The sequence below is a fragment of the Manis pentadactyla genome, chromosome 8 (assembly GCF_030020395.1).
Source record: "Manis pentadactyla isolate mManPen7 chromosome 8, mManPen7.hap1, whole genome shotgun sequence".
Lineage (NCBI taxonomy): Eukaryota > Metazoa > Chordata > Mammalia > Pholidota > Manidae > Manis > Manis pentadactyla.
The window spans coordinates 84,450,504-84,476,524 of NC_080026.1; the positions used below are offsets into that span (position 1 = coordinate 84,450,504).

At 41.9% G+C, this 26,021-nt stretch overlaps 1 protein-coding gene across 1 annotated transcript; it reads left to right on the top strand.

Annotated features, from left to right (window-relative positions):
* Positions 1–49: 49 nt before the first annotated feature.
* On the top strand, positions 50–24,252 carry ZNF365 (zinc finger protein 365). The gene is made up of 5 exons (XM_036895088.2): positions 50–355; positions 2,501–3,256; positions 14,815–14,995; positions 20,492–20,529; positions 21,409–24,252. The coding sequence occupies exons 2-5, from the start codon at positions 2,514–2,516 to the stop codon at positions 21,668–21,670; spliced, it is 1,224 nt and encodes a 407-aa protein (XP_036750983.1). The 5' UTR covers positions 50–355; positions 2,501–2,513; the 3' UTR covers positions 21,671–24,252.
* Positions 24,253–26,021: the final 1,769 nt, after the last annotated feature.

Genomic DNA, 26,021 nt, shown 5'->3' on the forward strand with positions numbered 1-26,021 from the left:
AACCACTCCGAGGCTGGCAGGCTTCCCCCCATCCCTCCCCCGAGAGCGATCCCGGCAGTTCTCCGGGTGATGTCAGTGGGATCCTGAGCCGGATCCCGCTCCACCGCTGGGGGAGGCGCGGCGCCCCAGGACCCCCGGGTGGTTCGCTCCCGGCAAACGGGGTCTCCGGCAGCCACACGCGCCGCCCGCGCCGGCCGGCGCCGCGCTCCGCCCTGGAAGCCGCGGGTCCCGGCGCGGCGGTGCGCGGGGGGTGGGAGCGATCCCGGCTCAGCCTGATTTACGGCGCTGCTGAAAACCGCTTCGCTCCCGCCGCAGCACCGGCCGCGGTAGCAGCCGCACCGCAGCAACAAGTCGGGTAAGCGGCGCCTGGGCACCTGCGGCCCGGCGGGCAGTGGGGGCACGGCGGAGCCAGCCGGGCGGGGGCGCGGACCCCGGCCCCTCACCACGGCGGGGGCTTGGGCTTCTCGGCCGCAACTCCAGGAACTCGTGCTCGCACGCCTCCGCCTTGACACCGGGGGCGGGCGCGGCGGAGCGGGGCGGCCTGAGCCGGGACCCCTGAGGCGGGGTCGCTGCCCGCCTGCCCTGCCCCGTTCGGGGAATCAGGGCGTTTCCGCCAGGCTGGTGGACTGGGGTTTCCGCCGGGCCCTGAAAGCTTGCGCACTCACGAAGCGCGTGATTACCCACGTCCCCCACGCAGGGATGCTACCCCCAGCCCCAGTCCCCTGGAGCCCTGAATGCCCCTTCCCCCAGCTCCTTCCCCCCTGGAGTCCTGACTTCCCCCAGCTCCTTCCCCTCTGGAGTCCTGACTGCCCCTTCCCCCAGCCCCTGTCCCCTGGAGTCCTGACTGCCCCTTCCCCCAGCTCCTTCCCCCCTGGAGTCCCCACTGCCCCTTCCCACAGCCCCTGTCCCCTGGAGTCCTGACTTCCCCCAGCCTGTCCCCTGGAGTCCCCACTGCCCCTTCCCCCAGCCCCTGTCCCCTGGAGTCCTGACTTCCCCCAGCCTCTGTCCCCTGGAGTCCTGACTTCCCCCAGTCCCTGACCCCTGGAGTCCTGACTTCCCCCAGCCCCTGTCCCCTGGAGTCCTGACTTCCCCTTCCCCCAGCCCCTGTCCCCTGGAGTCCTGACTTCCCCCAGCCTGTCCCCTGGAGTCCCCACTGCCCCTTCCCACAGCCCCTGTCCCCCTGGAGTCCTGACCACCCCTTCCTTCAGCCCTCGTCAGCCCTTCTGGCCAGGGTTTACGTCCTCTTCCCACAAAACCGGTCGTTAAACAGCCATGTAGCACCGGAAGAGGTTTCCCTCTTTGGGGGCCTTGGGGCTTATAAACCTGGAAGCTTTGTCTCACTGTCTGGGGACCATTTGCACCACTCTTTTGGAGGAGGTTGAGGGCCCAATAGAACACTTCTCACCCCAGACCCTTAGTTCAGCTCCCTTTTTTGGGGGCCCAATGTTTGGTACATTTAAGTAGAAACGGGTCCTGGAGGGGATAGATATGTCCCTCTTGCAGAATAGGGTTGCTAGCAGTCATCTGTTGCTAAGGTTAAGATAATAAATTCTTACAAGGAATAAGAACTTGCTATTATTAACAGAGTTATGCTGATGCCTACCTGGTTCAAACACTGGCATCTCTAGGGGTTGTCGTGTTAAAATGGTGAGAGACAAGATAAATCCATCCAGGACACTATCTTTTAATAAAGTCTTGGCCATGACCATGGCCCCACTTGGGTCAAGTGACACCTGACACATTGAGTTCCCACATTTCAGTAAATCTGGAATATGGGGGCTATTATTTCTATGATAACACTTTCATTTTAGTCATCACAGCAATAATTGGACAAAATTAAAGGCAAAATCGCAGGGTGAAAAATTTCCAGACAATTACATGCTTAACGCCACCCCACCTAACTTGAGTAATGCCTTTCCCATATTTGAGGAAAGATCACTGAACTTGCTCCCTCAGGACCTATTTTGACAATTTGTGTTGAGTTTTCCTCAATTTTTGGATTCATGATTATCAGGATTATATCAGTAAAATAGGGCACAGCTTTTCAATTAATGTACTAAATTCAGGAGGGTAGGAGCTTGAATTCTAGTTCTGAATCTTCCACCTTCCATCTAGCCTTGGATTACTTTACTTCCTTGCTCCAATTTTCTCATCTGGAGAAAAGGGAATGTTACCTACCTTTTATATCCTGGGCAGGGGTTGGCAAACTTTCTGTAAAGTCCAAGTAGTAGGTATTTTGGCTTTGCAGGCGATAGAGTCTGTCTCAACTACTCCCCTCTACCATTTGGTGCAAAAGCAGCAATAGACAATATGGAAATGAGTAGATGTGACTGGATTTGGCCCATGGATTGTAGGTTTTAATTTTATTAGAAGACATTATATGCAAAACTCATCTGAAACCAAAAAGCCTCTGCCCCCATGGAGATAAGTAGCAACAATTATTTCAGTAACATTTTTTAAACAGACATGTAAACTACCTGTTTTATTTTTCCCTGCCCAGGACTTTAAGAGTAATGCAACAGAAGGCTTTTGAGGAAAGCCGATACCCCTGGCAGGAGTCCTTTGAGAATGTTGCTGTGTGCCTGCCGTTCCGCTGCCCGAGGTGTGGAGACCATACCAGATTTAGAAGCCTGTCGTCGTTGAGGGCCCATCTGGAATTCAGTCACAGCTACCAGGAAAGAACCCTCTTGACAAAATGCAGCCTCTTTCCATCCCTCAAAGACACAGACCTAGTCACGTCCTCAGAACCCCTGAAACAGGGAAAATTGCAGAGCAGTGGCAACGTGGTCAAGCAGAAACCGAGCTATGTTAACTTGTACAGCATTTCGCACGAACACTCCAAGGACAGGAAGCCATTCGAGGTGGTGGCAGAGAGGCCCGTGTCGTATGTGCAGACCTACACGGCAGTGGACCTACGTACAGAGTCCCTGGATGGGCTGCGGTCAAGTCCTGGACTTCCCACCTCAGACACTAAAGCTTCTTTTGAGGCACATGTCAGAGAAAAATTCAATCGGATGGTGGAGGCTGTGGACAGGACCATTGAGAAGAGAATTGATAAACTCACCAAAGAGTTGGCCCAGAAAACTGCTGAACTGTTGGAAGTTCGGGCAGCCTTTGTGCAGCTGACTCAGAAAAAGCAGGAAGTTCAGAGACGAGAGCGGGCCCTGAATAGACAGGTGGACGTGGCTGTGGAGATGATTGCCTCGCTGAGGCAGCGCCTGACAGAGTCTGAGGAGGAGCTTCTCAGGAAAGAAGAGTAAGTGGTGGAAACAGGATGCTAATCCCATTGGTGCCTCCCTACCAGGTTACAAGCAAATGTTAAGCAAGGTTTGGTATTTTATTTCTTGCAGGTATCTTGGCCGCATTCCTTGTTGATACAGTAGAACGTTGGAGGCCCAAGGTTTTTAATATTACTGACCCTCTCTGGGTATGGTCTGCAGCCCAGCAATGTGAAAGTCAAAATTATCTAATTTTTTCTCACCGGGGCAGCTACATAGAATGTTTTTAGAGAGAGAAGTAGCCCAGTGTATCTGTGGTGGGGTCCACTTCCAGAACCAACTGGTGAGCTGGGGCAGTTGAACGGGAAAGCACAGAGGGCATGTGGGGGAGCCATTCCTTCTTGACAGTCTCAATGAAATAAAGTCAAGAACATGAGATACTGTCTTATTTGAGTATGAAGATACGGTCTAATCACAAATAATTTTGGCTGCTTTGTCATTTTGAATTATTTGCCCATATTAATTAAATCTTGACAGCTGATAATTCACTCAATTATAGTTTTTATTTGGAAGAAGCAGACATTAGGAAGCCCAGAGGAAACTTTCTGATACTGCTGAATTTCTGTGATTTAAATTTGAGAATTTCCTTTCCGTAAAATGATGTGTGATCCTAGCATGAGTCATGCCTGCTTGCTAAGAGTCAGCACTGGTTTTCTCAAGTTATAGGTGATCAGAGAAGTTATTACATTAAATATCTTCATACTTGAAAAAGCATTTCCTTATCAGTAAATAGACTCAGCTCGAACTGGAAAAGTGCACATAATGCAGTGCATCTCCTAAACACAGAATGCTGGGTTTAATTTTAAATGGCAGTTCAGAGTTCATAGAATCAAAAGTCAGAAAAAGTGATAGATTAAGCCATCTTCTTTAGAAGGAAGGTTTCCAAATAATTTGAGTTCTTTGATAGAGATTGACTTAATTTCATACTTTTTTGGCCCCCTAGCACTCTTTTATCTTGTATTGTCCCTTAAAATGTAGTAGTTAAAGCTTCCTCCATTTGGTAAGAGGGTGAGAAGCCCTATGTGTTAAAGAGATCATCGCTTGCCATTCACTGTATGCTTTCATTCTACCTCGAGGGAAAGCTTGCTCTGCCCAGCTGGACATTTTTTTTTTAATTACATGTGCGGATGGATTTGAATTAGCCACTGATTACTTGGCTCTTCGGGAAATGAGCTGTAATGAAAAATGTTTCTCTCCTGGCTTCTGATGTTTCCAGGCGGGAGGTTAGTGCCTTGACCCAGTACTGCTACAAAGGTGCCTAATGCTGCACCACTGGGCAAATGGCAGATGGGCTTGCCCTGTGTACAGAGAAAATCCTATAAGTAAATTTGTGGTATTTCCATGTGATCCTAAGCAGCGAACTTAAAGGGCAACCAAGCTAATTGTTTGCATTTATGTATTTGTTATATTTTATTTATTAACTACACAAGTAATAATGAGTTTGTTGTGGTGGTTGCCTGGAGTATCGGAGGACAATAGGACGGCAGGGAGGATTATGTGTTAGGTCTAGGTTATTGTCAAGGATCTAACTTCATCTTGCGTGGTGGGTTCCACAGTGCGTTATTATTAAAAATAACTGGTAAACTTACATAAAAGTGGATCATGCAGAGATCAGTAATGAAAATGTGTTACAGTTAATCCAGTACCATCACCTATGGATCATTTGAAAAATGAGTATGTACTTGTAAAAACAAACAAACCTATTTAACAGGGTAGAATTGTTATGTGTTAAAAGCCACCCCTCCTCTCCAACTATACCCCACCGCACCTTCCCAAGAGAGCTGTGGTTCTGTGACTGTCCTTCCAGACCTTTTCCATGTACATACAGTCATGTGTACTTTATACACACATATACAATTACTGTGTTTTCCCAGATGGAATCATGGCACCATTCTATTCTGTCAGTGGTGTGTGGAGTTAGTTTTCGTTTTAACGTAGTGTGTTGTAGACACCTTTTCTTGCATTAAATACAGGATTACGCCATTTCTTTTGGCTGTTGCATGGTTTTGTGGTGTGGATACATCATGGCTGATTTGATCAGTTTGCTATTGATAAATACATGGCTTTGTTCTATTTTTCTATTACTAAAAATAGTGCCTCAGTTTACACCCTTATATACATATATGCATATATCTTTCTTCATAGTCTTGTGGGTTTTATATATTTTGCACATGTATCTTTGTTTATGGTTTTGTAGATATATCTGAAGGTAAATTATGAATTGATTTTTAGTATGTCATTTTGGGACCAGTAGAAAACAGAAAAAAGGCAATGATATTTAAAAAAAAACACTTTAAATGAAAATACAGTACAATTGCCGTATACTTTGAAACAGAAAATAAACAAAGCTTCATTTTTTTTCAAGGCTTCATTTTTATAAAGCCTTCATTTGGCCTGTCCCATCAAGTTTCTGTATTCAAGCCTCAAATAATCACTCTTTCTGCACATAAAATAGGACTGAAAGAGTCTTGTTTCTTGGAAGGACACTGGAGCTCTTGGTCTGAAAGAGTGACTGTGATCCTCGCCCTCAGTGTGTGCAGTGTCCAGCCTCTGCACCCCACCCCCACGTGGGGACATGGGGAGCCAGCTGCCCATCTGCAGCCACTGAAACCAGGTTAATTCAACCAGATCTGCGTGGCCAGGCCGTGCCCCTTCCCTCCTCACCGTCCCTCAGAGAGCAGTGCCTTCCACCAGAGAGGTGACCTTTCTAACATGGGAACACCTGTTGGGCCAGGGAACAAACCAGGAATGATGCTCCCCTGCTAAACCCTTCCAGATGAGCACTCAAGGCCCAGTGTGAGAGAAAGGTGGGCACAGCCCTATCTGAAATTGACCTGAGTTCTGGGGAACCTTTGAGGTATAGATGGGAGATTCAGATGCAAAACCTAGTATTTAATGTTCATATGAGGCTCCCTGGAGTATGGATTTTTCCTTCAACTTTAAAATCCTTTCTTTCAAATGGAATTAAAAGACTTCAAGGACTGATCCTGTCCTGAGGCCATCTATAGGTGAATCATCTGGAATTGTAGAAGTCATATGTATGTTCTATGACAGAGGCAACATTTTGTACTTTTGTGCTGGTGAATATCACTGAACCTCTGTAGAGGTATCCATATGTTTCTGGAGTGCAAATCTGAGAAAGAAGTTACTCATCATCTTCACAAAGTCTCTGCAACTTTAAAAGTACTATTGAGACAGGTATTTACTTATTCAAAAGCATTCAGAGCTGTAGGGGAGCACTGCCTGTAATCAGATGAATCAGGCCCAGCCAACCTGGAGTAAGGTATCCCTTAAGAATGGATGGACTCAACTAGTAGCTGACTCACTGCCTGGGTTTGGATTTGGTCCCCTGGGTTTGGAGAACATTGGTGTAACAACAGTAACCCCAACTTTACCTGTACACTTACCAGGTTGATTAAGTGTGTTTAATGTACCCAGCATTGTGCTAGGTGTGTGCAGGGAACATACAGTTCTTGTTATTGTTCCCTAAAGAGCTTACACTCTACATAGGAAGGGTAAACACACTTGTGAACATGCCATATTCAAGCCACTACAAGCCATGGTTTCAAGCTGATAAAATGGCAGAGAACAGATTTTTATATATGGAGATGCCACACTGACAGAGTAAGGAAGAAAGGCAGGATTTGCATCGTTGGCCAAAGGAGAGTGACACTGAAGGGACTGCAGGGGGAAGCTATCAGAGGTAGCCCCTGAGGTAATCGTGCAGGTTTAGAACTGGAAGGTGCTCTGCCTCCTTTGGGATAAAACCTTCATTTTATAGAAATGCAGAAAATTACATCCAGAGCAGTGGCATGACTTGCCCAAAGACAGAAATTTAGTATCAGAGCTGAAACTGAAACCCAAATTCCTGTCTCTCTGCTGAGTGCTTTTTCTATTAATTCACTGTCTCTCAGCCAGATTTCGGAAAATACGATATTTGCCCAGAGCGTCAAGACTTATGTAATATTGAATCCGGCCCATTTTGGAATGGGCTTGCTTCTTTGCTATTTTGAGAAGTCTGCAATGGTGACATCATTTATTTTTCTGATGAGATTAAAGAAAATGTCAGCTGGCATCAAAGGTGTTGGGAAATAAAGAAATAGTGGCGTCATAAGAGTGATTATGATATTAAGCTTCTGGAATAGTAGCCCGGGGCTTTGAACTTCCAGGGAGGGCTTTAACCTGACTCTCTGGATGTCCATGTCCACGCCCAGTCAGGGTGGCGCATGTGTCACCACCAGCCTTTGACTGCACTGAGAGGCCTCTGTAATTCCACCGCCAATTTCCATCCTACTCCCTTGTAAGCTATGATAGGTATAATCTTTCCCTTCTTCCTTCATCATTTGCCCTGTTCCCAGCCCGGAGTCAGCCAGACTATAAATCTATTGAGTGCCTGCCAAGTGCCAGGTACTGTTCTGGGTCCTGGTGGTCATACAGTGGTGAACCAAATGAGTCCAGTTCCTCCTTTCATGGCTGGACTAGACCAGAAGGTAGAACAGCATTTAAACAGATTATTAGGGGTATCATAAAAGAGGCATAAAAGGATAACCTGAGCCTGGTAATGTCCATTTAGGTTTCTGCCCAAACCTGGCTGTGGAATCCTAGCTTTTAAAAAGTAAGTTTGACTTGGTAACCTGCTTTGCACAACTAAACTCTCTTAATTATGGCATTTCCGTTTTTGATCAGCTAATGCCCTCAGTAGACAACTTGATCTCTTGACTGATCCATAGCCAGAAAGCAGGCCCAGAAAAAACATATTAGATGTAGAGTTCAATAGGACAGGAGGGTCTGCTCGCTTCACATTTTAATTGATTTGTATAAATACGGTCTTCTCTTTCCAGGCTGTATTCCATGCAGACCAATTTAGGAAATTCCAAATGCCAAACATGCCTTCTTAGGGATGATGTGGTAAAATTTGGAGACTCAAGAAAATATTCTGTTTTTCTCTTTCTCATGTCTGTCCACCCCTCTTTCTCACTCTGGACTGAGAGACTTAGAATGTAGTATTGATCTACTTAGAACCAATAAGAATAATTTTACTTTTCATCATAGAGTTATTTTTAAAGTTCATAATGAGAAACTAGATGGTTTTTGGTTTATTGAAAGGAGCCAAAAGGAACAATGAGGCAAAGGGCTGACAAGAGTAGAGATATGACACGGGCCCAGACATGCAGCAGGTGTAGATCCCACCCCGTGGGGTACCCGGGAACCGAGCCCAGCCCCATGTTTGCAGCCAGGCTCCCGGTGCTCAGTGTGGTTGACTCCAGCTTCAGGATTTGCCTCGTGGCTGACATTATGGTCTGTCTGAGGTGCTCTGTGATCAATAGCTAGACTATTTTTAGCTAGAGGTATTTTTACCATTTCACATACCTCTGAAGAGGTTCATAAATCAGTAATGTAAAATGAAATTTAAATAACTTGGTAGAGCTTTGCCTTTGGGAGGAGAAACTGATGGTAAAGTGCTGTTTAAGAATAGAAGAGAAGAGAGGTATCAGTTTTGGATCTCACCCACACTCCTGTACTTATTGGTTTCATGCCCTATTGCTTGTCTGGCAAAAGATAAAAAGAAACACATCTTTTGTCAGTTAAAGATTTTCAGGTAGAAATGTAGTTGCACATTTTATGCATTCAGCAGAAATTTTTTGAGTCCCTATTGTGTACTGTGCTCATGTTTGATGCTGGGGGTAGCACAGTGAAAGAGCAGGCAAGGTCCCTGAACTCCATGATTTTGCAGAGGGCTGGGGTAAATGGCATGACTAGTCCTCTGCAGTGTGCGCTGTGGTAGGGTGCAAGGCTCTGGTGGGACAATACAGCAGGACACGTAACCCACAGCTAAGCAGACTGTTGGGGAAAGCTTCCTAGCAGCAGAGACCTGAGGTTAGAGGGATCATTTCGAGGGGGGCTGGAGGGAGGGCCCCTGGTAGAGGACCAGCATGTGCATAAGTAAGAATCTGGCTTGGAGGCTGAATGAAGAGAGGTCACTGATGCTGGAGGAGAGATGAAGGTGATGTGCACCGATGAGGCCTGAGGGGATTGTATGGCTGCAGGATGGCTATGAAAGCTAGACACTTAGGGAAATAGATATAATGGATGGCCTGTTGGTAGGAGACCACAATATGTGATAGGATCGGTGTGCTGACCCCTTGTTCACAGTGTGTGGTTCAATGCCCATGTAAAATACACCATGGTGCACTAATGTGCATTTTCCTCTTCCCTCTGCCTACTTTTTCTAGAGTGTGTGGTTCACATGATAGTACGTCTTTGATTTTTCTGAATTAACCTGTCTTTAACCCACTGCAGAAGTGATTGAGGGGGTTCAATCTGTAAAAAATGAAATACTATCAGTGTTTCAGACCCTTTGGCCACCCTGTAAATGATTGAGTGTGGGAGTGAATAAAAATTTTTTCTAAATAAAGCTTTGATTGCACTGAAAGGGTTTTTTTTTCATGTCGCCCCCCTCTGTTTCTGAATTTCAGGATACTGACAGATTTCTAGGTCTTCAAATCAATCTGCATAATAATGAACTTCAGGCCAGTTTCTTACACTATACTGTTTTTTTTTTCATTTAGTATCAAATATTGCTTTAAATAAGCAAATTTTCCACTGAAGCTTAAACCCTTACATTCCATCATATTTAACTTTTTAAAAAAATAATAACTAAGAAGTCAGAGATGGGGCTGAAAGTGGCCTAGATTCAGTTAGTTAATTTCCCTAAAGCTGGTCTGAACCCACATCCTGGTTGAATTTCACTCAGGACTGTCTTTATCTTCTCATCTGGCCTCCCAGCTTTCACACTGTGTTCTGAGTCACAGGATTGAGAACTAAAATAAAACCCCACAAGTCCTTGCTCCTCTGTCTGATAGCATCATATTATTATTTTTTCCTTAGCCACATTCCACTCAAGTTTGTAATTATGTCTTTCAGTATTTGTTTCTTTTAATGTCTGCTTCTACCCCTACATAAGAGGTCAAGTGCCCCACAATCCAGATCCAGCCTGCTGCCTGTTTTGTGGAGCCTGTAGCCAAGAATTTCTTAATGGTTGAAAAAAGTGAAAAAAAAATAATTCATGACATATGGAAATGATATGAAATTCAAATTTCAATGCCCCTAGATAAAGTTTTGTTGATATATAGCTTCTGTGGCTCTTGCTGTAGGCACAGTTGAGTATTTGCAGCAGAGAATCATATGGCCTGCAGAACCTCAATACTTACTCTCCCTGGCCCTTTGCAGGAGAAGTTGGCTGATTCCTGGGTTAGTCAGTAAGCTCCCTGAGAACAGCCAACGTTCATGAATGCCCACACACTAACCCCACTACCTGCTAGCATTCAGTAAATGTTGAGTGACTGAATAATGGGATAAGCCACGGATTGTGGCTGCATCTGACTAGTGTTCTAGCCCAGGATGTCTATGCTCCCCAGAGTTCTGAGGTTCAGGATCACTCTGGTCCACAGTATGGCAACAGCTCGCAAGCATTTTGGCCTCACTTTCCTTTACACTCCTTAAAGAATCTGAGGACCTCACGAAGCTTTTGTTCATGTGGCTTTTCTCTATTAATATTTATGTATTAGAAATTTTAAAAAAATTTATTAATTTGCTTAAAATAGCAATAAGAAATCTACTATTTGTTAACATAGATAACATATTTCTATGAAAAGTAACTAACTTCCCAAAAATCATCTAGTGAAGATTGAATGACATTGGTTATAAGTTTTACAAATAATTTTAATATGAGACTTAATGAAAGGTAGCCAGAGCTTGGTAGTTCTGCATTTAATCTGTTACGGATTTGTTGTGTTGGTTGAAGTAGGTGAAGGAAATCCAATCCTTCGTGGATATGTAACAGGAAAAATGGAGAGGTACTGTAATGCCTTTCCATAGAATAGTGGCTCTTCTGCTTTGGTACTATGCCAAAACTTGACAATGGGTAGTTTCTTAAAGGTTAATCATGACATGGAATCTGAATCATATCAATGAATATTTCATTCTCCCCTACACTGAAATCCATTGGTCTGTCTTGCACTGTGAACAGATAGTTTACTGTTTGGAGTCTAATTATTCAAGAGGTTATAAATGCAATGTGGCTAAACTTCTTTCTTTTCCATTCAGGAAATTCCCAAGATTCCTTGGGGAAATGAGAGGTGTTTCTGGATATTGTTAATCCAGACTGAACAGGATGTGAAAGAAGGATCTTAAGTTGTCCACACATGCTATCACAATTAGTCATTGGGTTTTGTTACTGTTTTCATCTAATACAGATACCCAAACATAATCTCAGTATGAGGAACTTCTCTAGTCTTTGTCTTGTGTAACTTCTCTTTTAAAATTAAATCATCAGGCTTGTTTTAACTGTTTTTTTTTTTTTTTTAGTTGATGTGGAACATCCATAAACCAAAATTAGGTTAGCATTGGCGCCAGATCGGTTGAAAAATACAAAGGGTATTAACTTCTCAGCTTCAGGGCACCAGATAATTGCATGAGGAGGAAATTAGAAAAGGATGCTAGTCTTCTATGAAGTGACATAACACTCCATTAGTTGGGAATATTAATGTTAATTTGTAAATGTTTTATATAGAACCAGTAGCAAACTATTACGTGATTTAAAAGTGCAGACACAATCATAAACTGTATTGCATTCAGATTTGTTCTCTTGCTTTTGTGATGTTAATCCTGTGGGATTAAGCTGTCAAATGTTGCTCTTTCATATTCTAAACTGTACAGGCTGAGAGCCCAAGAACAGTAAATACACACAGAGAAAAAAAGACTGGAAAAAATGTAACAGGATGTTGACAGTAGTTACTGCAGGGAGGTTGGATTACAAGTCATTTTTTGTTTCTTGTCCTTTTTAAACATTAGTTACAGAAAATATTTATTGATTATTTATTATGTGTCATGTATTGTATTGAGTAATGGGTTTTGAGCAGAGAACAAAAAGCTCATTCAGCCCCTGCTCAGTTAGATTTTTCCAATAGGTCAATTTTCATATTTCCTATATTGTGAAATAGTTCTGTAATGAGATAATATAGTAAATATTATAAGCCAAAATTAATTGAAAGAAATACACTGGCTCTTTTTTCCCTGTTTTTGTTTTTGGTGAAGGAGAGAATTGTGGGTTTTGGTTGTTTTCCCTGTAAGTATAATTGGGAGACTGTTTCATGATTCAGTTATTCTAATTATCACCCAGGAAGTCTCTTCAGTGCTTTTGACTCTGAATGAATTGAAGCCTCAATGTTGGAAAGAGGAAACAGTAGCCATTTCCTGGGCTGTGTTTTTAGTGGTATTTATGAGCTGTGAAGATACTGCATGCAAAGGATCTCAACCATAACTTGGAATCATGAAAGGCCTGGATGTAGCTCCTGGATGGACCTTTCACCATTTTGCTGCTAGTTAAAGTTTGTGACTTAGGAGGCAGATCAAAGCTGAATGACGGTAGCGCTTGAAAATTGGCTGTGTCTGTGGCCTGAACAGCTTGGAAAGTGCACTTTTATTCAGGGCTCAAATGGAAACATCTGGAAATAAACCTGAAGTTTGATGATTAAACAAAAGCTTTCCTAAAGGACACTTCTTCCTCTTACGTATTTCTTAGCTACTGAAAGCTAATGGAATTATTATGGGGGTAGGGTTTATGTTTGATCCTGGGTAGGAAACTGGAAAAAAGGGGGGTTGTATAACAAGCAGTTCTTTGAGTAAGTCATCGTTAGAACTAGTCTCTTTTCTATTTCTATAAATATATAATTCCCAAAGTTTTGCAGAGACATTTGACTTTGTAAGAAGTGTCAGAAGTGTTTGTTTCACTATGGCCAAATGTGACGTGATATATTTGTGAGAGAAAAGTCATGACTAATTGCAAAAGTGGCTCACTGACCCATTGTACAGAATAAAGGAAGCCACTATCAGCTGCTTTGCAAAAACCTACAAGGCTGTGACTTGCTGGGGCAGACTTCCCTGAACTTCTACTTTCAAGAAATTCTGGAGCTTGTTGGAAAATAGAGCTCAAGTGGAAGCTGAGAAGGTTTAGAGCAGGCAATGAATTTAATGGACTGTCTAAAACTGCATGAGGCTAGATTGAAATAAACAGGGTTCATTAATCTAAAGTGAAAGAGGCTGGAGGAACACTGATCAGAGTCTTTAGAATCTTGGTTCTGCAGAAGTTGGACATGGCCAGAAAAATGAAGGTTGAAGAGAGATTTTGAAGACACATAGAAGAGGTGACTATATCCAATAGGTAGTAACATCACGAAATTCATTAGCACCTGTGGGTGTGGCAGGGCATACAGTGGGGATGATTTAAAGGATTGTCATAATTTCTTACAAAGTGAGGCAATTCAGATGAAGAGATTTGTGATAATACACTCCTATTAGTGCTGATGATCTCGTGGTTGGCTTTAGAAAAAGGCCAGGAACCCCTGTCTGTGTATGTGTGTGTGGGGGTGTGTGTGCATGCATGTGTGCATGTGCATGTATTTGTAGAGATGCTTACCAGGATGGTTACCAAAATGTTAATGTTGTTGGTCTCAGGATAATGGGGTTTCAGGTGATATTTTCTTCTTTATGTTTTTAATGTGTTTTGAATATTTATAAAGAGCTTAGTTATAAACCAGGAAAGTGTTATTTTCATATACTTGTATTAGAAATAAAAAGAAGATATAAAATAGTAATAAAGTCATTAAAATTATTCAGGATTTATAAACCACAGTGAATTTTGTGGATAAAGGAGTGTTGTTTGAGCTGATTTGCATAACTTTTTAGGGAAGGGCAACCTGCACATTGCCTGTCCTATGTCCTAGGTTAGCTTTTCCTGCAGACCTTGGATCTGCCTCGAGATAGCATTTCTTGGATTGTTTTATTCTTAGCTCAAAACTATACTATTGAACAAGGTGACTTATTTTACACACTTCGGTGCTCAGCATGGCCTCTTGTTTCCATACCTTCCCTACCTGTAGTCTTTTCTCCCCCAACAGCGGGACTTTAAAAATACAAGTCAGAACTTCCTCAAAAGCATCCAGTGGTTTCCTACCTCATTTATAATAAAACCTGGAATCTTCGCAGTGACTGTTAGGCCCTACCCAGCTCTCTGCTCCCACTGTCTTCCCCTTCTCCCACTCTGCTCCAGCCACGCAGGCCTCCTTGCTGTACCTCAGACCCACATGAACGTTCCCACCAAGCCCAGCTAGCTCTTTCCAGGTTATCTGCCTGTCCTGTGCCTCCCTTCCTTCAGTTGTCTGTGCAAATGTTACGCCATGAAAAGATCGTCCCTGAGTTTGCTTTCTAAAGTATTACTCACTCTGTCACTCTCTATACCCTTGTACCCAGTTTCAGTTTTCTCCTTAGCACTTAGCACCATCTGACAGATATTTATTTATGTTTTATGGTGACTTTTTCCCTCTACTAACATGTAACCTCTAAATGTAATCACTAAAATAAAATTTTGCCTCATCATTGCTGTTGACGTATTGCATAGTAGGCACTTAATAAATATGTGTTGAATGAATCCCTGTCTCATTTCTCCGTTTTGTGTTCTGACATTTTTGCCTTGCAGAGAAGTTGTTACATTCAACCATTTCCTGGAAGCAGCAGCTGAGAAGGAGGTTCAGGGGAAAGCTCGGCTCCAAGACTTTATTGAGAATCTGTTGCAACGGGTAGAACTGGCCGAAAAGCAGCTAGAATACTACCAACGCCAGCAGGCCACCAGCCTCTGCCGAGACATAAGTGAGCATGTGGTAAGTCACACAGGTCCAGCCATCAAGTATGAGCGCTTGGGTATCGTGAGATTGGGTCAAGGACAGAGGAAAGAGGGGCTGGGAAGTGACTTGCAGGAACTTTGTGGATAATTGGAAGCACTACACTGATCATGCCTGTGTTATGAAAGTACACCGGTGACTCAAGCCACCTGGAAGAAAGCAAAAACCTGGGTGCACAGTCTCTGTTCTTGCACCCTGCCACACCACGCCAAGCTGAATAGGGAGACATATTTTTATATTTATAGAATAGCAGGGTTTGAGGTATCTGAAGAAATCATCTGTCCCAACCTTGGTGTTCCAGTAGATTGGGAGATATTATCCTATTTTGGAGCTCTTCAAGAGAATCTTAGGAAAGCTTTGGCCCTTCTCAGTGGAGCAAGAATTAGCCACATACCTTTTTTTTTCCTTAATAGGAAGGAAAACACTATTTGATAGTCTCTATAGGTGAAATGTTCTTTAAGTAGATTTTCAAAAAGACTTAGAAAATTTCACAAGTGATAGTTATATATAGATTTTTGTGTGTAATTTTATATATCGTTTCAGGGACTTTAGAAATCCCAGAGCTCAGATGAGAACCCTGGATATGGATGAAGGTCCACACTCTCATAGTGCCTTGATCAAGATTCCTTGTCTTTGGAGGGTAGGGGGAGGTACAGATAACCGTGCTGTAGGAGAGGGAGGCTCGTGGTCATATTTGCACTCCAAACAGTTTCCTTAATGGTATAAACAAAGTCAAAGAAAGGATTTTTGAAACCCGGAGTGGTTTATTTTTAACATTTCATTATCTATTCAACTTTATTTATGCTTACCTCCTTCCTATAAGATTATTTATTTTACTTTCCCCCAAATGGACTATATATATATGGAAAAGAAAAATGGGTAGCATTTATGCTAACCAAATGTCAATAAAGGTGCCATTTTTTATTGAAAAGTTTAGTTTGAGCATTCTAGCTAAGATTAAAAAGAAACATGATTAAATAATAAAAGAAATGAAAGGTAGGTGGATAAAAGAAGTCAGGAGAGAAACAACAGAAAAAGAGGGAGGAAGGAAAGAAACAAAGAAATTAGCACAGTGCTGCTTACTGTAATGCACATTCAGCCTTAGAGCAGTGCAGTAATGCAAGCTCCAGAACCTTCCAGTCAGGAGCAAAAGTAGACTGGAAGGAAGGGAATCGTTATATCTGCGAGGTTTCAGTAACTGTTGTCAAAGCAGTTTCAGCTGTGTGACGTATTTATTATTTTCCAAGTGGGGGTCTGTGGCCTCCTGAGAAGGAACCTTTACTCTTCCATTCCTTGTCACCCCCTAGGGAAACTGAGAGAGTCCAGTCATAATTAACTGTGGCTGGAGGGACACTCTGAACCCTTTCCTCTCTCCTCCCATTTTGTCCTGTCTCAGGAGAGGGTTGTGGCATGCGGTCACAGAGCCCTGATGGGGGCTGCATAGGCCTGGCTTTCCATCACCACTAAGACTATGCTACAAAAACAGTGTCAGTCCTCTTCATCTCCCTTTTGTCACATTCACCCCCATTTCCATCTGTCTTTCCTCTTTCCTCTTTCCTGTTGTCCTCATTACCACCTCCAGACAGCAGTGAAATTTCAAGATTGGTGTAAAAGTTGTTCCTTTCTAAGGTATCTTCTAGCCTTAAAGATTCCTTTGTGCTGTAGAGAGAATTTCTTCACCCTCAACATTTAGTCCTGTTTCTGAAATGTTTCAGCATCTTTAACCTTTCCCTTAATTCCTTTGAGCATTCCTGTTCTTTTTCACCTGGATCATTTCTAAAAATGTAATATGCTTACTCAAATATTTTGTCTTTATGCTCTGAAAAATGCTGTCAAATGAGACACAAAGTGACCTGATAGCCCATCTGCCAAAATCACTCACAGAACTGCTCAAATGGAAGGTCATGAAACAGCTTGGATAATCTTATTTTAAGCATTACGTTTATTTCCTGCAGGTAACTAAAAGAGGATTAGCAGAAATTCATTTTATACACACTTATGGGGGATGCAGCACTTACTGGGTGCTTAAGAAAGTGCTGTGAACAAGATAGATGAGGTTACTGTGCTCAGTGAGAAGGGGGATACTATAAACAACAAGGATAATTCAACAAGGGTAGTGCTGATAACTACTGTAAAGAAAAAGTAAGATGACATGTTTCAGATGCCCACTGTAGCTTTCGTGGTCAGGAAAAGCCTTGCTGAGGGTGCAATACTTGTACTGTGACCTGAGTAGTAAGTAGGCCGCTCTGGGAAAATTTGGAAGTGACTTAGGAGGGAACAAGCTTGGCACATTTGAGTAGTAGGGGTTGTGAAGTCAGAGAGGCAGGAAGGATCCAGATCATGCCAGGGCTTCTAAGTCATTGTGAAGTAAATTGAACAATTTCCAGAATCTCCTGCTTACCCTTAGTGCATTTACATATCAATAGGTGTTTACCACTGCAGAGCCTCCCTTTGATCTGAGGCAAGGGGTGGGTAGAAGATGGCCAATCTGTCCTCCCCTCTGTTCCCGGTATATAATTGGCCTGGCGTCTGCCAGTCACCAAGGACCGGGCAATGGAGTTCCTTCCCACCTCCCAGGGGCAGGCAGGAAGTAGAGAGCACACTGTGGAGGCAGAGCGTGAGTGGCAGCCAGAGGAGGCAGATGGGCCAGGCCTAGCCAACAAATTCAAGCAAGCTGTAAGCAATAAAAAATGTTTTCTCCCAACCTACCCTTTTTTTTTTACTTATTTCATTTCACCAGTTTCATGAGGGATTCACCCAGGGCCAAGAACACCCTTCCCCTGGAGCTACAGTCATATAAGGAGTCTGCATCTATTCCAGAGCAGGCAGGGAAGCCATCAGAAGGTGTTAAGCAGGAGGCAATCTGTGTTTTAGCAGAATCACTCTGGCTACTCTGTGGAGAATAGACTGGAGGCGTGCAAGAATGAGACGTGGGTTGGAAGGCTATTATGGTTTGGCAGGTGAGAAGGGAGGGCAACTCAGAGCAGAGGTGGAGACAAATGATGGGTATAGGATCTATTCTGGAAGTAGAATTGATAAAACCAGTTGGCCTTGATGGAGGATTAGACTTAGCAGGTAAGGGAAAGAGAGGAATCAAAGGTCTGGGCTGGAACAGTTGAACATACAGTGCTACTGTTTACACGGGAATTTAAAGGGCTGCGTGTAGGGTGCCCACTTTCCCCAAATCTATTACCTGAAACACCATGTTTGTGCTTTAGAAGTACTTAGATTGGCTCTTGGTGCAGGATTATTTATATTTTTCCAACCTGGAACCTCAGTCAGGGATTCTCTTGATCCCCATCGTTATATGCTCCTCTCCCTAAACAAAAAGAAGACTGACTGGGTTGTAGGACTAGGGTGTAGATAGACGAATAAGGGAGAAGAGCATCTCCATCTGCCTGAGACTGTAGGGGCCAGAAGCAACAGTGGCCTCTGGTGTTCACAGGAAGGAGAACATGTGAAATTCTGTTGGCATTTTGATAACAGGCCCCACCTCCACCCCAAACCTTACAATCTGTAGGATCCCTGGAAAAAATTCTGATCCAGCCATGGAATCCACTTAACTTTTTATGTACACACTCCCTTACCCTTATGCTTTTATACACAAACGCGTACTTTTTAGGGAAGCAGTGCAGAGTGAAGGATTGCCAGGCTAATTTGGGGTTTGAAGCCCAGCCCCAACACTGGTAAAACATTAAGGCTTCAAACAAGCTACTCAACTTTTCTGCCTTAGTTCCATATCTGTAATGCTTACCTCATAGGGTGATTTTGAGGGTTAACTGTGGTTGTATTATGATCATATTTTACTCAGTGTGTGACATACACCATGCACAATTAATCATACCTGTATATATGTGAATATGTGAGGTTTGTGGCTTATCTTTACCCATCTTTATTTATGCATTTACCTTTCTGTAAGGCACAATAAATTATTGTCATTTATTGAGGTCCCAGCAGAGTCCATTATGACTTTTCTTAGGCACTAAGATTTTTGTTCTTAAAACATTTTGGAAGTCAGAGCCTCCTTTAAGCATTTGATAACACTGTTGCCTTTTTCCCCAGGCAGAGAAGGTGTCTGTGTGTGTGTGTGTGTGTGTGTGTGTGTGTGTGTGTACATAACACACACTTAATTTTGCATAAAATTCCAAAGGGTATTATGTATACATATGTAGCAAATCATCAAACTATATGCTTATATACATACATACAATAAAGTGAAAACTTCTTTTATGCTTTAGTAGTAATTTAAAAAGTAAGAAAGATTAAAGGAAGAAAACCCTGTAAGTTTTTTATAGTTTAGACATGCACTGAAGTCCATTCAAAGAGCCCAGTTGAGAAACCCTATTGGCAGGACTGGGGCTGCAGCAAGAAGATGTTGATTCCTTCTGGGTTCCCAGGAGCTGCAGCCTGGTATTTGCTGAGCCATCTGTCTTACCTTCCTTGTATATTGCAGAACCTCCCAGCCTTCATACAAGAAAGGTGCCTTTTTCTGTTTGCATTTACTAATCCATACCAAACCCAGCCAGTGTGAACAGGGTCAGTGATAATGCTGACTCTGGGTTGTTGAAAAGCAGAAGCTGAGAACTCCATCTTGCCTTCTTGGAGACATGACTCTCAAAAATAAAAGAAAACTTTCTAATTTGCTCCTGACTAAAGCTCAAGCTGCAGGCAGAAGAACCAGGGACGTGATTTTGTTATGCTGAGTTTGGTTTCTTGGAGTATTTGAGTGTAGTAGGGAGATGTGTCTTGGCCACACTGGGCCCCAACACCAAGATGGCCCTTTCTCCATATTTTTTTTGTCATCCACTTCTGTCGGTCTGCCCACTGATGGACACCACTTCTTTTTGTGACGTCTACATGAGGAAGGTTGGGACTACTCTGAGTTTGACTGTGAAGTGGATAGTAACATCTGGATCACAAAGTGATAATTATCAATTTGTTCTATAAATGATATTCTGGGCCCAGCCACAAAGTGCCTGCAGATATTTTATTGGGAGTGGGAAATAATCTCAATGATAGATGGCCTCAGGGACAGTTGTGGAGTTGGTCTTCATATGCTTTCACTTTAGAAATGATGTATTTTAGGCAATAAACATCTTAGGCCAATTTTCCCCTTAGTTGATACACTGTTAGCAGCCACAGCTGTAGTAAATTAGCTGAAAATACAGCCTGAATCAATCAAGAAATAATGGAACATCATTCCAGTTTTTAAAAAACATGTTTCTTTAAATGTTGCTCTACTGGGGAGCTCTTTGACGTTTCTTGAGAATTTTGAGATCTACTGATACTGTCTTCTTGGAAATCAGAGAACAGGGAGGCGCAGAGGCTGAGCACGAGACAGTCTTGTTCACTGCTGTGATCAGTAGTTACTGGCTCCCTTATAGGAGTACAATGTCTTAGATATATAAGCAAGAAAGATTTTTAAAACCAATCCAACCTTCAAACGAAGTAATTTTTTTTCTTGTTTTCCCTCAGCTTACAGATATCTCCTCAAATAGGAAACCCAAATGCCTGTATGTATATCTTTCTATACTTCGGCCATTTGATAATGTTTGCATAATATATGTTTTCTGGTTGCATGTTATATAGTATCTATGATATAAATAATTTGAAAGTTTCAGGTGAAAATTGACCTGCTTGTGTACCTAATTTTGCAAATTGTGAATATGACTTTCAACTAGGCTAACAGCCTATTAGTATATGTCAGTATGATAGTACTAGAGGAGTATTTTGATAGTATTATATAGTATAACTTTCTCATTGAGTTATAAGGTAATCATAATAGCTCTATAGTAATGTAGTATGTGTACTATATTAGATATATATAATTTATACTCTGAATTATATACTCTGTAATAGCTATAGTACTACGGATTTGTCTGAGTCCCCTGGTAGTCACTTAAAGAGTCAAGAGATAAAGGTCTGGTTCCATCTTCGCCATAGACCAGCTGTATATATTATCTTAGCTAGTTACTTGAGTTTTCTATGCCTCAGTTTTAAGACTGGTAAATAGTGGGTGGCTCAGGGCCACAATCACGAGGCTTTGGGGAATGTTGTTCTAGGGGCCAACAATAATGTCCTTTTGGGTACACCCCACAGTAAGACACATTGGGAAAGAAAAGGACAAATCATACCATATTTATTTGGTGTCCATACAAGCACCTGGATTCACCAGTAATTCCTAGGAATTTAGTATCATGAGATCATTTCATGAATGCCCCAGGAATTTTTGGAAGAAAAACACCAATATATATATTATTTGTTTTACTGAGAGCATTATCATGGCTCTAGCATGTAGGAGTGATTATGCCACGGGTAGCTTTTATTCTTTTAAGGTTTTAAAGAAATCTTTCTTTCTGCCCATCTCCCTCCTCCTGCCTGACCATTTGCAGAAGCCGAGGGCACCCACATCATGTATGTAACCACCCTGATCTCAAGGCCCATTTTCATCCAAAGGGAAGAAGCCACCTTAAGAAGGCCAAGGACGACAGAGCCAGCGCTCAGCCTGCCAAGTCCATGCACGAGCAGGCCGAGTCCCCGAGGGAACTCTGCAGGCCACCAAAGAAAGGGGACCTTCTGGGGCTCAGCCGCAAAGGCAACATCAGACCCAAAATGACCAAAAAAAAGCCAACAGCGATTGTGAACATCATTTAAAATAGTGGGTGGCTTAGGGCCACAATCACGAGGCTTTGGGGAGTGTTGTTCTAGGGGCCAACAATAATGTCCTTTTGGGTACACCCCACAGTAAGACACATTGGGAAAGAAAAGGACAAACCATACCATATTTATTTGGTGTCCATACAAGCACCTGGATTCACCAGAATCTAATAAACTAGAATCTTGGAGAATCAGAATTTTATGACAGGCCTATTTTTATAAGCAAGAAGCAAATTACAGAAAGGATAAAAAATTGAAATACCCCAAAATTTTAGAAAAGCAAAGCTACAACTTCTAGAATAACTAAGCCCAGTCTCCAATTATTTCCGCTTCTGGGGGTCTGTACAGTGGTGACTAATTCTCATACCTAAGGCTGCACAAGATGTCAGGCACTGAAAAAAATGCATCTGTGCCCACTGCCCACTAAGGAATAGAAAGATTTTTTTAAACCTTCTCTTCAATTTGAAAGCCTCCAAAATAAGGATTCCTGTTCCCCTCAGTATTCTGGTTAATCAAGATTTCAGTGTTTGGGTTGCTTCAGGGACTTGCTCAGTTAGACTTTAGTTCTCATTTCAACGGACTGTTTCCTGGTTTGGTTTCAGAGTTTTTGTTTCCCTGGATGAATGTTTTTTCAGATTTTGGCACACCTCTGCTCCCTTCTGTGGCTGAGTATTTTGCAGTCTAAGACCATGCTGCCAGCCTCTGTCTCACTGGCTGTTTCTATTGCTGTGGTTGGGCAGGACATAAAGCCCTGTGGTTGGCACCTGTCACCCGCTCAGGGCCTGGGTGACTGGAAGGCCGGCACAGACTGCATGTTTGGTGCATTGTGAGCCATCCTGGAAACTGCAGATGCCTTTTCCCGAGATCTGCTTACCTGGCGGCATCAGCAGCCTCTGTGTTAGCTGAGGGCATGACTGTCTCCTTGCTGGCCTAACTCTTACACCTCCTGCTGCTTCTGTGTCCTCTCATGATAAAATATACATTCTTACTGTTCAGCCGGGTATCTGAAGTGTTCATTGTATACTACTTTCTAAAGCAGTTTCTGAAGTAAACAGTGCATGTGGGATCCAGAATCAGAGATTGTCCTCTCCCTCCCCCAATAGCCTTTGTTTCCACAAAGAATCAGCTGTTAAGAACATCCTGCTTTTCTTCAAGAATGAATTTCCATGATATATATATTTTTTAATCTTGGCAATATCACCAGGTCTCCCACAGAGTTTACAAGTGCTGACATTCTTCTGTAAACAAGAATAATTGTGTCCACAAATATATACATATACATATACATATATATATATAAAACTCATAAAATATATGTTAAGTATTAATAATTTATTTTTAAATACTCATGAAAAAGTATGTGTTTGTGATGGGTGGTTTTTAAACTATATATGCTAGTTCATGTCAATTGAATTCTTTTCTATAAAAAATTAAAACTGTAACCTAATTAACATTAGTAGAATTTTGATTGCTATCGCAATAAGCAGTGAATTAAAAATAGGTAATAAAGCCATTACTTAAAATGCCAGTAAATTGAAAAGTGTAACTTATCATTATACAAATATTTTGAACCTATCATAGTGAAAATGTTGATTTTTGAATCTTCATTTTGATTTTTGGCCCATGTGGGTCACCATTCATTTGGTGTACAAAACAGTGGTGGGAAAAACACATTGCTGTAAATATTGCTGTTTAGGCTAATATTGTAAAAATTGTAATGTTATAATTATTATTTATTTGGGGAATTAACCTCCTCCAAAGTTATTTATTATTGATGTTTATACCACAAATGCACTTTAGCCTTTTACATACTAAAAAATTGACTTGTTGTATTGCATGCTCTTGTCTTGTAATGTGTGTGTGCAATGACAGCAACTTGTTTTTAAAGGTGGGATAGCCAGATTTTTCCATTTTAGTTAATGTAATCTACATTTTCAGTTTTCATTTAATATACCTAGAGGGTATAACGGCTCTCTGACAGTGGTACCCAGTGATCTTCAGAAAATACCACAATGTCATATCTACTCTGTACATTACACAAGACAAATGACTTCAAGATTTTATTACATTAAAAGATGTTTTAGTTCCTAGCAAATTCTGACCCTCTTACAAGGAAATGCATTACATATGTTGTGCTTCATTTTAGACATAAATTTACTGTTGAAACATGGGAGCAGGGTCTTTCTGAGTGATGTCCTACTTATGTGCCATGGCCTGAGCCATGTGACCCATTTGGGTCTTCTTTTTAAGTATTTTCTCCAGGCACATGAGCAGTCAAACCTTAGAGCTGCTGTTTTTAAAGAAATGACCAAAGTTTCTTGGAAAACATGTTCAAGGTTAAACTGAAGAATGGATCTAGTATTATTATTTGTTTCATAAGGAAGAAATCTTTATTTGAATTGTTGATTACTTCTTTCTTCCCAAACTAGGTTACAGATTCTTAATCACAAAGTTCAGATTGCTGTTTTCCAGTATTCTGCAGAGTCAGTCATTTGTGTGGAAGTTGCAATATTCTGTTCCCAGAATTTAAAAAAATTTTTAGATTATGAAATACTGTAACAATAAAGCTATATTTCTGACTAATGTATTGGCATGTTTTGTCTAGTCAAAATGTTTCTGGGGAGTCAAGTATACTGTTCCATTAATAGTGAACAAAATGGTCCTTCATGAATAAGCTGTTTATTGTACTTACAAATTTTACTGTTTATTATCCCCATGATCTTGTGCCTATAAGCTTTCTTGAGAGCTTAGCTTGATGCTTTTTGTTTATCATAGTGCCCATCTCTAAAAGTTCTTTTTTACATATGTTCACACTGAGAAGTCCTCATTAAAAGCCCCCTTGATTCTTTTCTCTCATCTTCCTCCACAACTATGAGTAATTGTCATACCCTGTATTTTTAAATGTGTCAACTCTTAGCAAAAACCATGAACAGATCTCTCAGTGTATGTCTCAGCCTGTGTACGCTGTGCATCTTAGTCATTGCAAGGCCTGGAGAGTGATCAGGATAGATAACAGAGAAAAGTATACCACTGGTAGAATTACTTAGTCATTGGTCTTTTAAGAATCATGAAATTAGGGAAATTTAGGGGATTCCATTTGTTTAGGAACCGTTAGAGCTATTAGAGAACTTCAGCCTGTTCTTACACTTAATCGTATTAAGGTTAATGAGTTCACCAGGTCATAATGTTCTTGGGAAATAACTGTGGCATTCTTAATTATCTCTAGGCAATAGGAAACATAAATAAATTCCAGTATCTCAGTTCTGCACAGTCTGGATCCTTGAAAAATGAATTCCAGAGAGGGCATGCATACAGGGTCCCAAACACATGCCCTGGAACCATTTCAAATATTTAAATGATAGGAATTTTAGAAGTTGGATTCCTTTTTGTGGCATTAAGGTGGTGATTTTCTTTTTCTTTTTTTGGCCATGTTCTGTATCTATAAAATGGACACATCTGAAATTTTCACTTAAGAAACTGATCTTCAGCCTAGAGCCCTATTGTACATTTACTCTGGATTTGCAGCCATTATTCTGAAAGATAAATTAGTTTTTCCATTAGAGGAACATCACATCCATGCAGGCCCTGCTTTTCTGCCCATACTGTAATGGGGACACTGGCAAATTCTGTACATGTGGAGGCACATGTCTGAGATGGTGAATGAGAGCTTTGGTACCCTTGTCCTGGGAGAAGAGGAGTCATGATCATTGTCCTTGAATGTCTGTAGTGCTGTCACATGCTAGAACACTCATTTTGTGTGACGCAAAAGACATTACTAAAATCAGTGAGTGAAAGTTCTAAAGAAGTAGAAATTAAGTCATTAGATGAAAAATGTCTTCAGTGCAATACAAAATAGGTCTCCTTGTTGGAAAGTGAGCTCCTCTGTGCTCTTCTTCCTTTTGTGCTAGATGGTGGCTTCTACTTGGAGTAGAGACTTGGACTGGCGATTCAAAGAACAGGTGTAGCCCAGGGCTTCTATCATAGGTATTGATACTACATTATTGTAAATGTTGGCTGCATAAAACTTAGTATTGACATGACAAATTGATTTTGGAGATTTTATTTCACAGACTTAGGTGTTGTAATGTTTTCTGTCACGCGTATCCAGTTATCCTAGCACACATCTGAGGTAGGTAGGGATAAGGAGATATTTTCTTCTCTTAACGGGTGCAGAAACAGCAGTTGGGGAAATGGGGAATGTACACCTGGTACTGTTACCTCCTTCAGGACCATGTGCTTCTTGGGAAGCAGCTCACGTCACTGTGATTTTGCTGTTTTAAAAGAAGGTACATTTTTTATTACAACCTGGCTCCTGAATGCAAGCCAGCCACTTCATCTGGTGTTCATT

Excerpts from the sequence above, each read along its gene's own strand:
- ZNF365 (XM_036895088.2), top strand. The coding sequence starts at position 2,514 with ATGCAACAGAAGGCTTTTGAGGAAAGCCGATACCCCTGGCAGGAGTCC. Across the intron at positions 3,257-14,814 it reads GAGCTTCTCAGGAAAGAAGA|AGAAGTTGTTACATTCAACC; the intron begins GTAAGTGGTGGA and ends TTTGCCTTGCAG. Across the intron at positions 20,530-21,408 it reads AATAGGAAACCCAAATGCCT|AAGCCGAGGGCACCCACATC; the intron begins GTATGTATATCT and ends GACCATTTGCAG.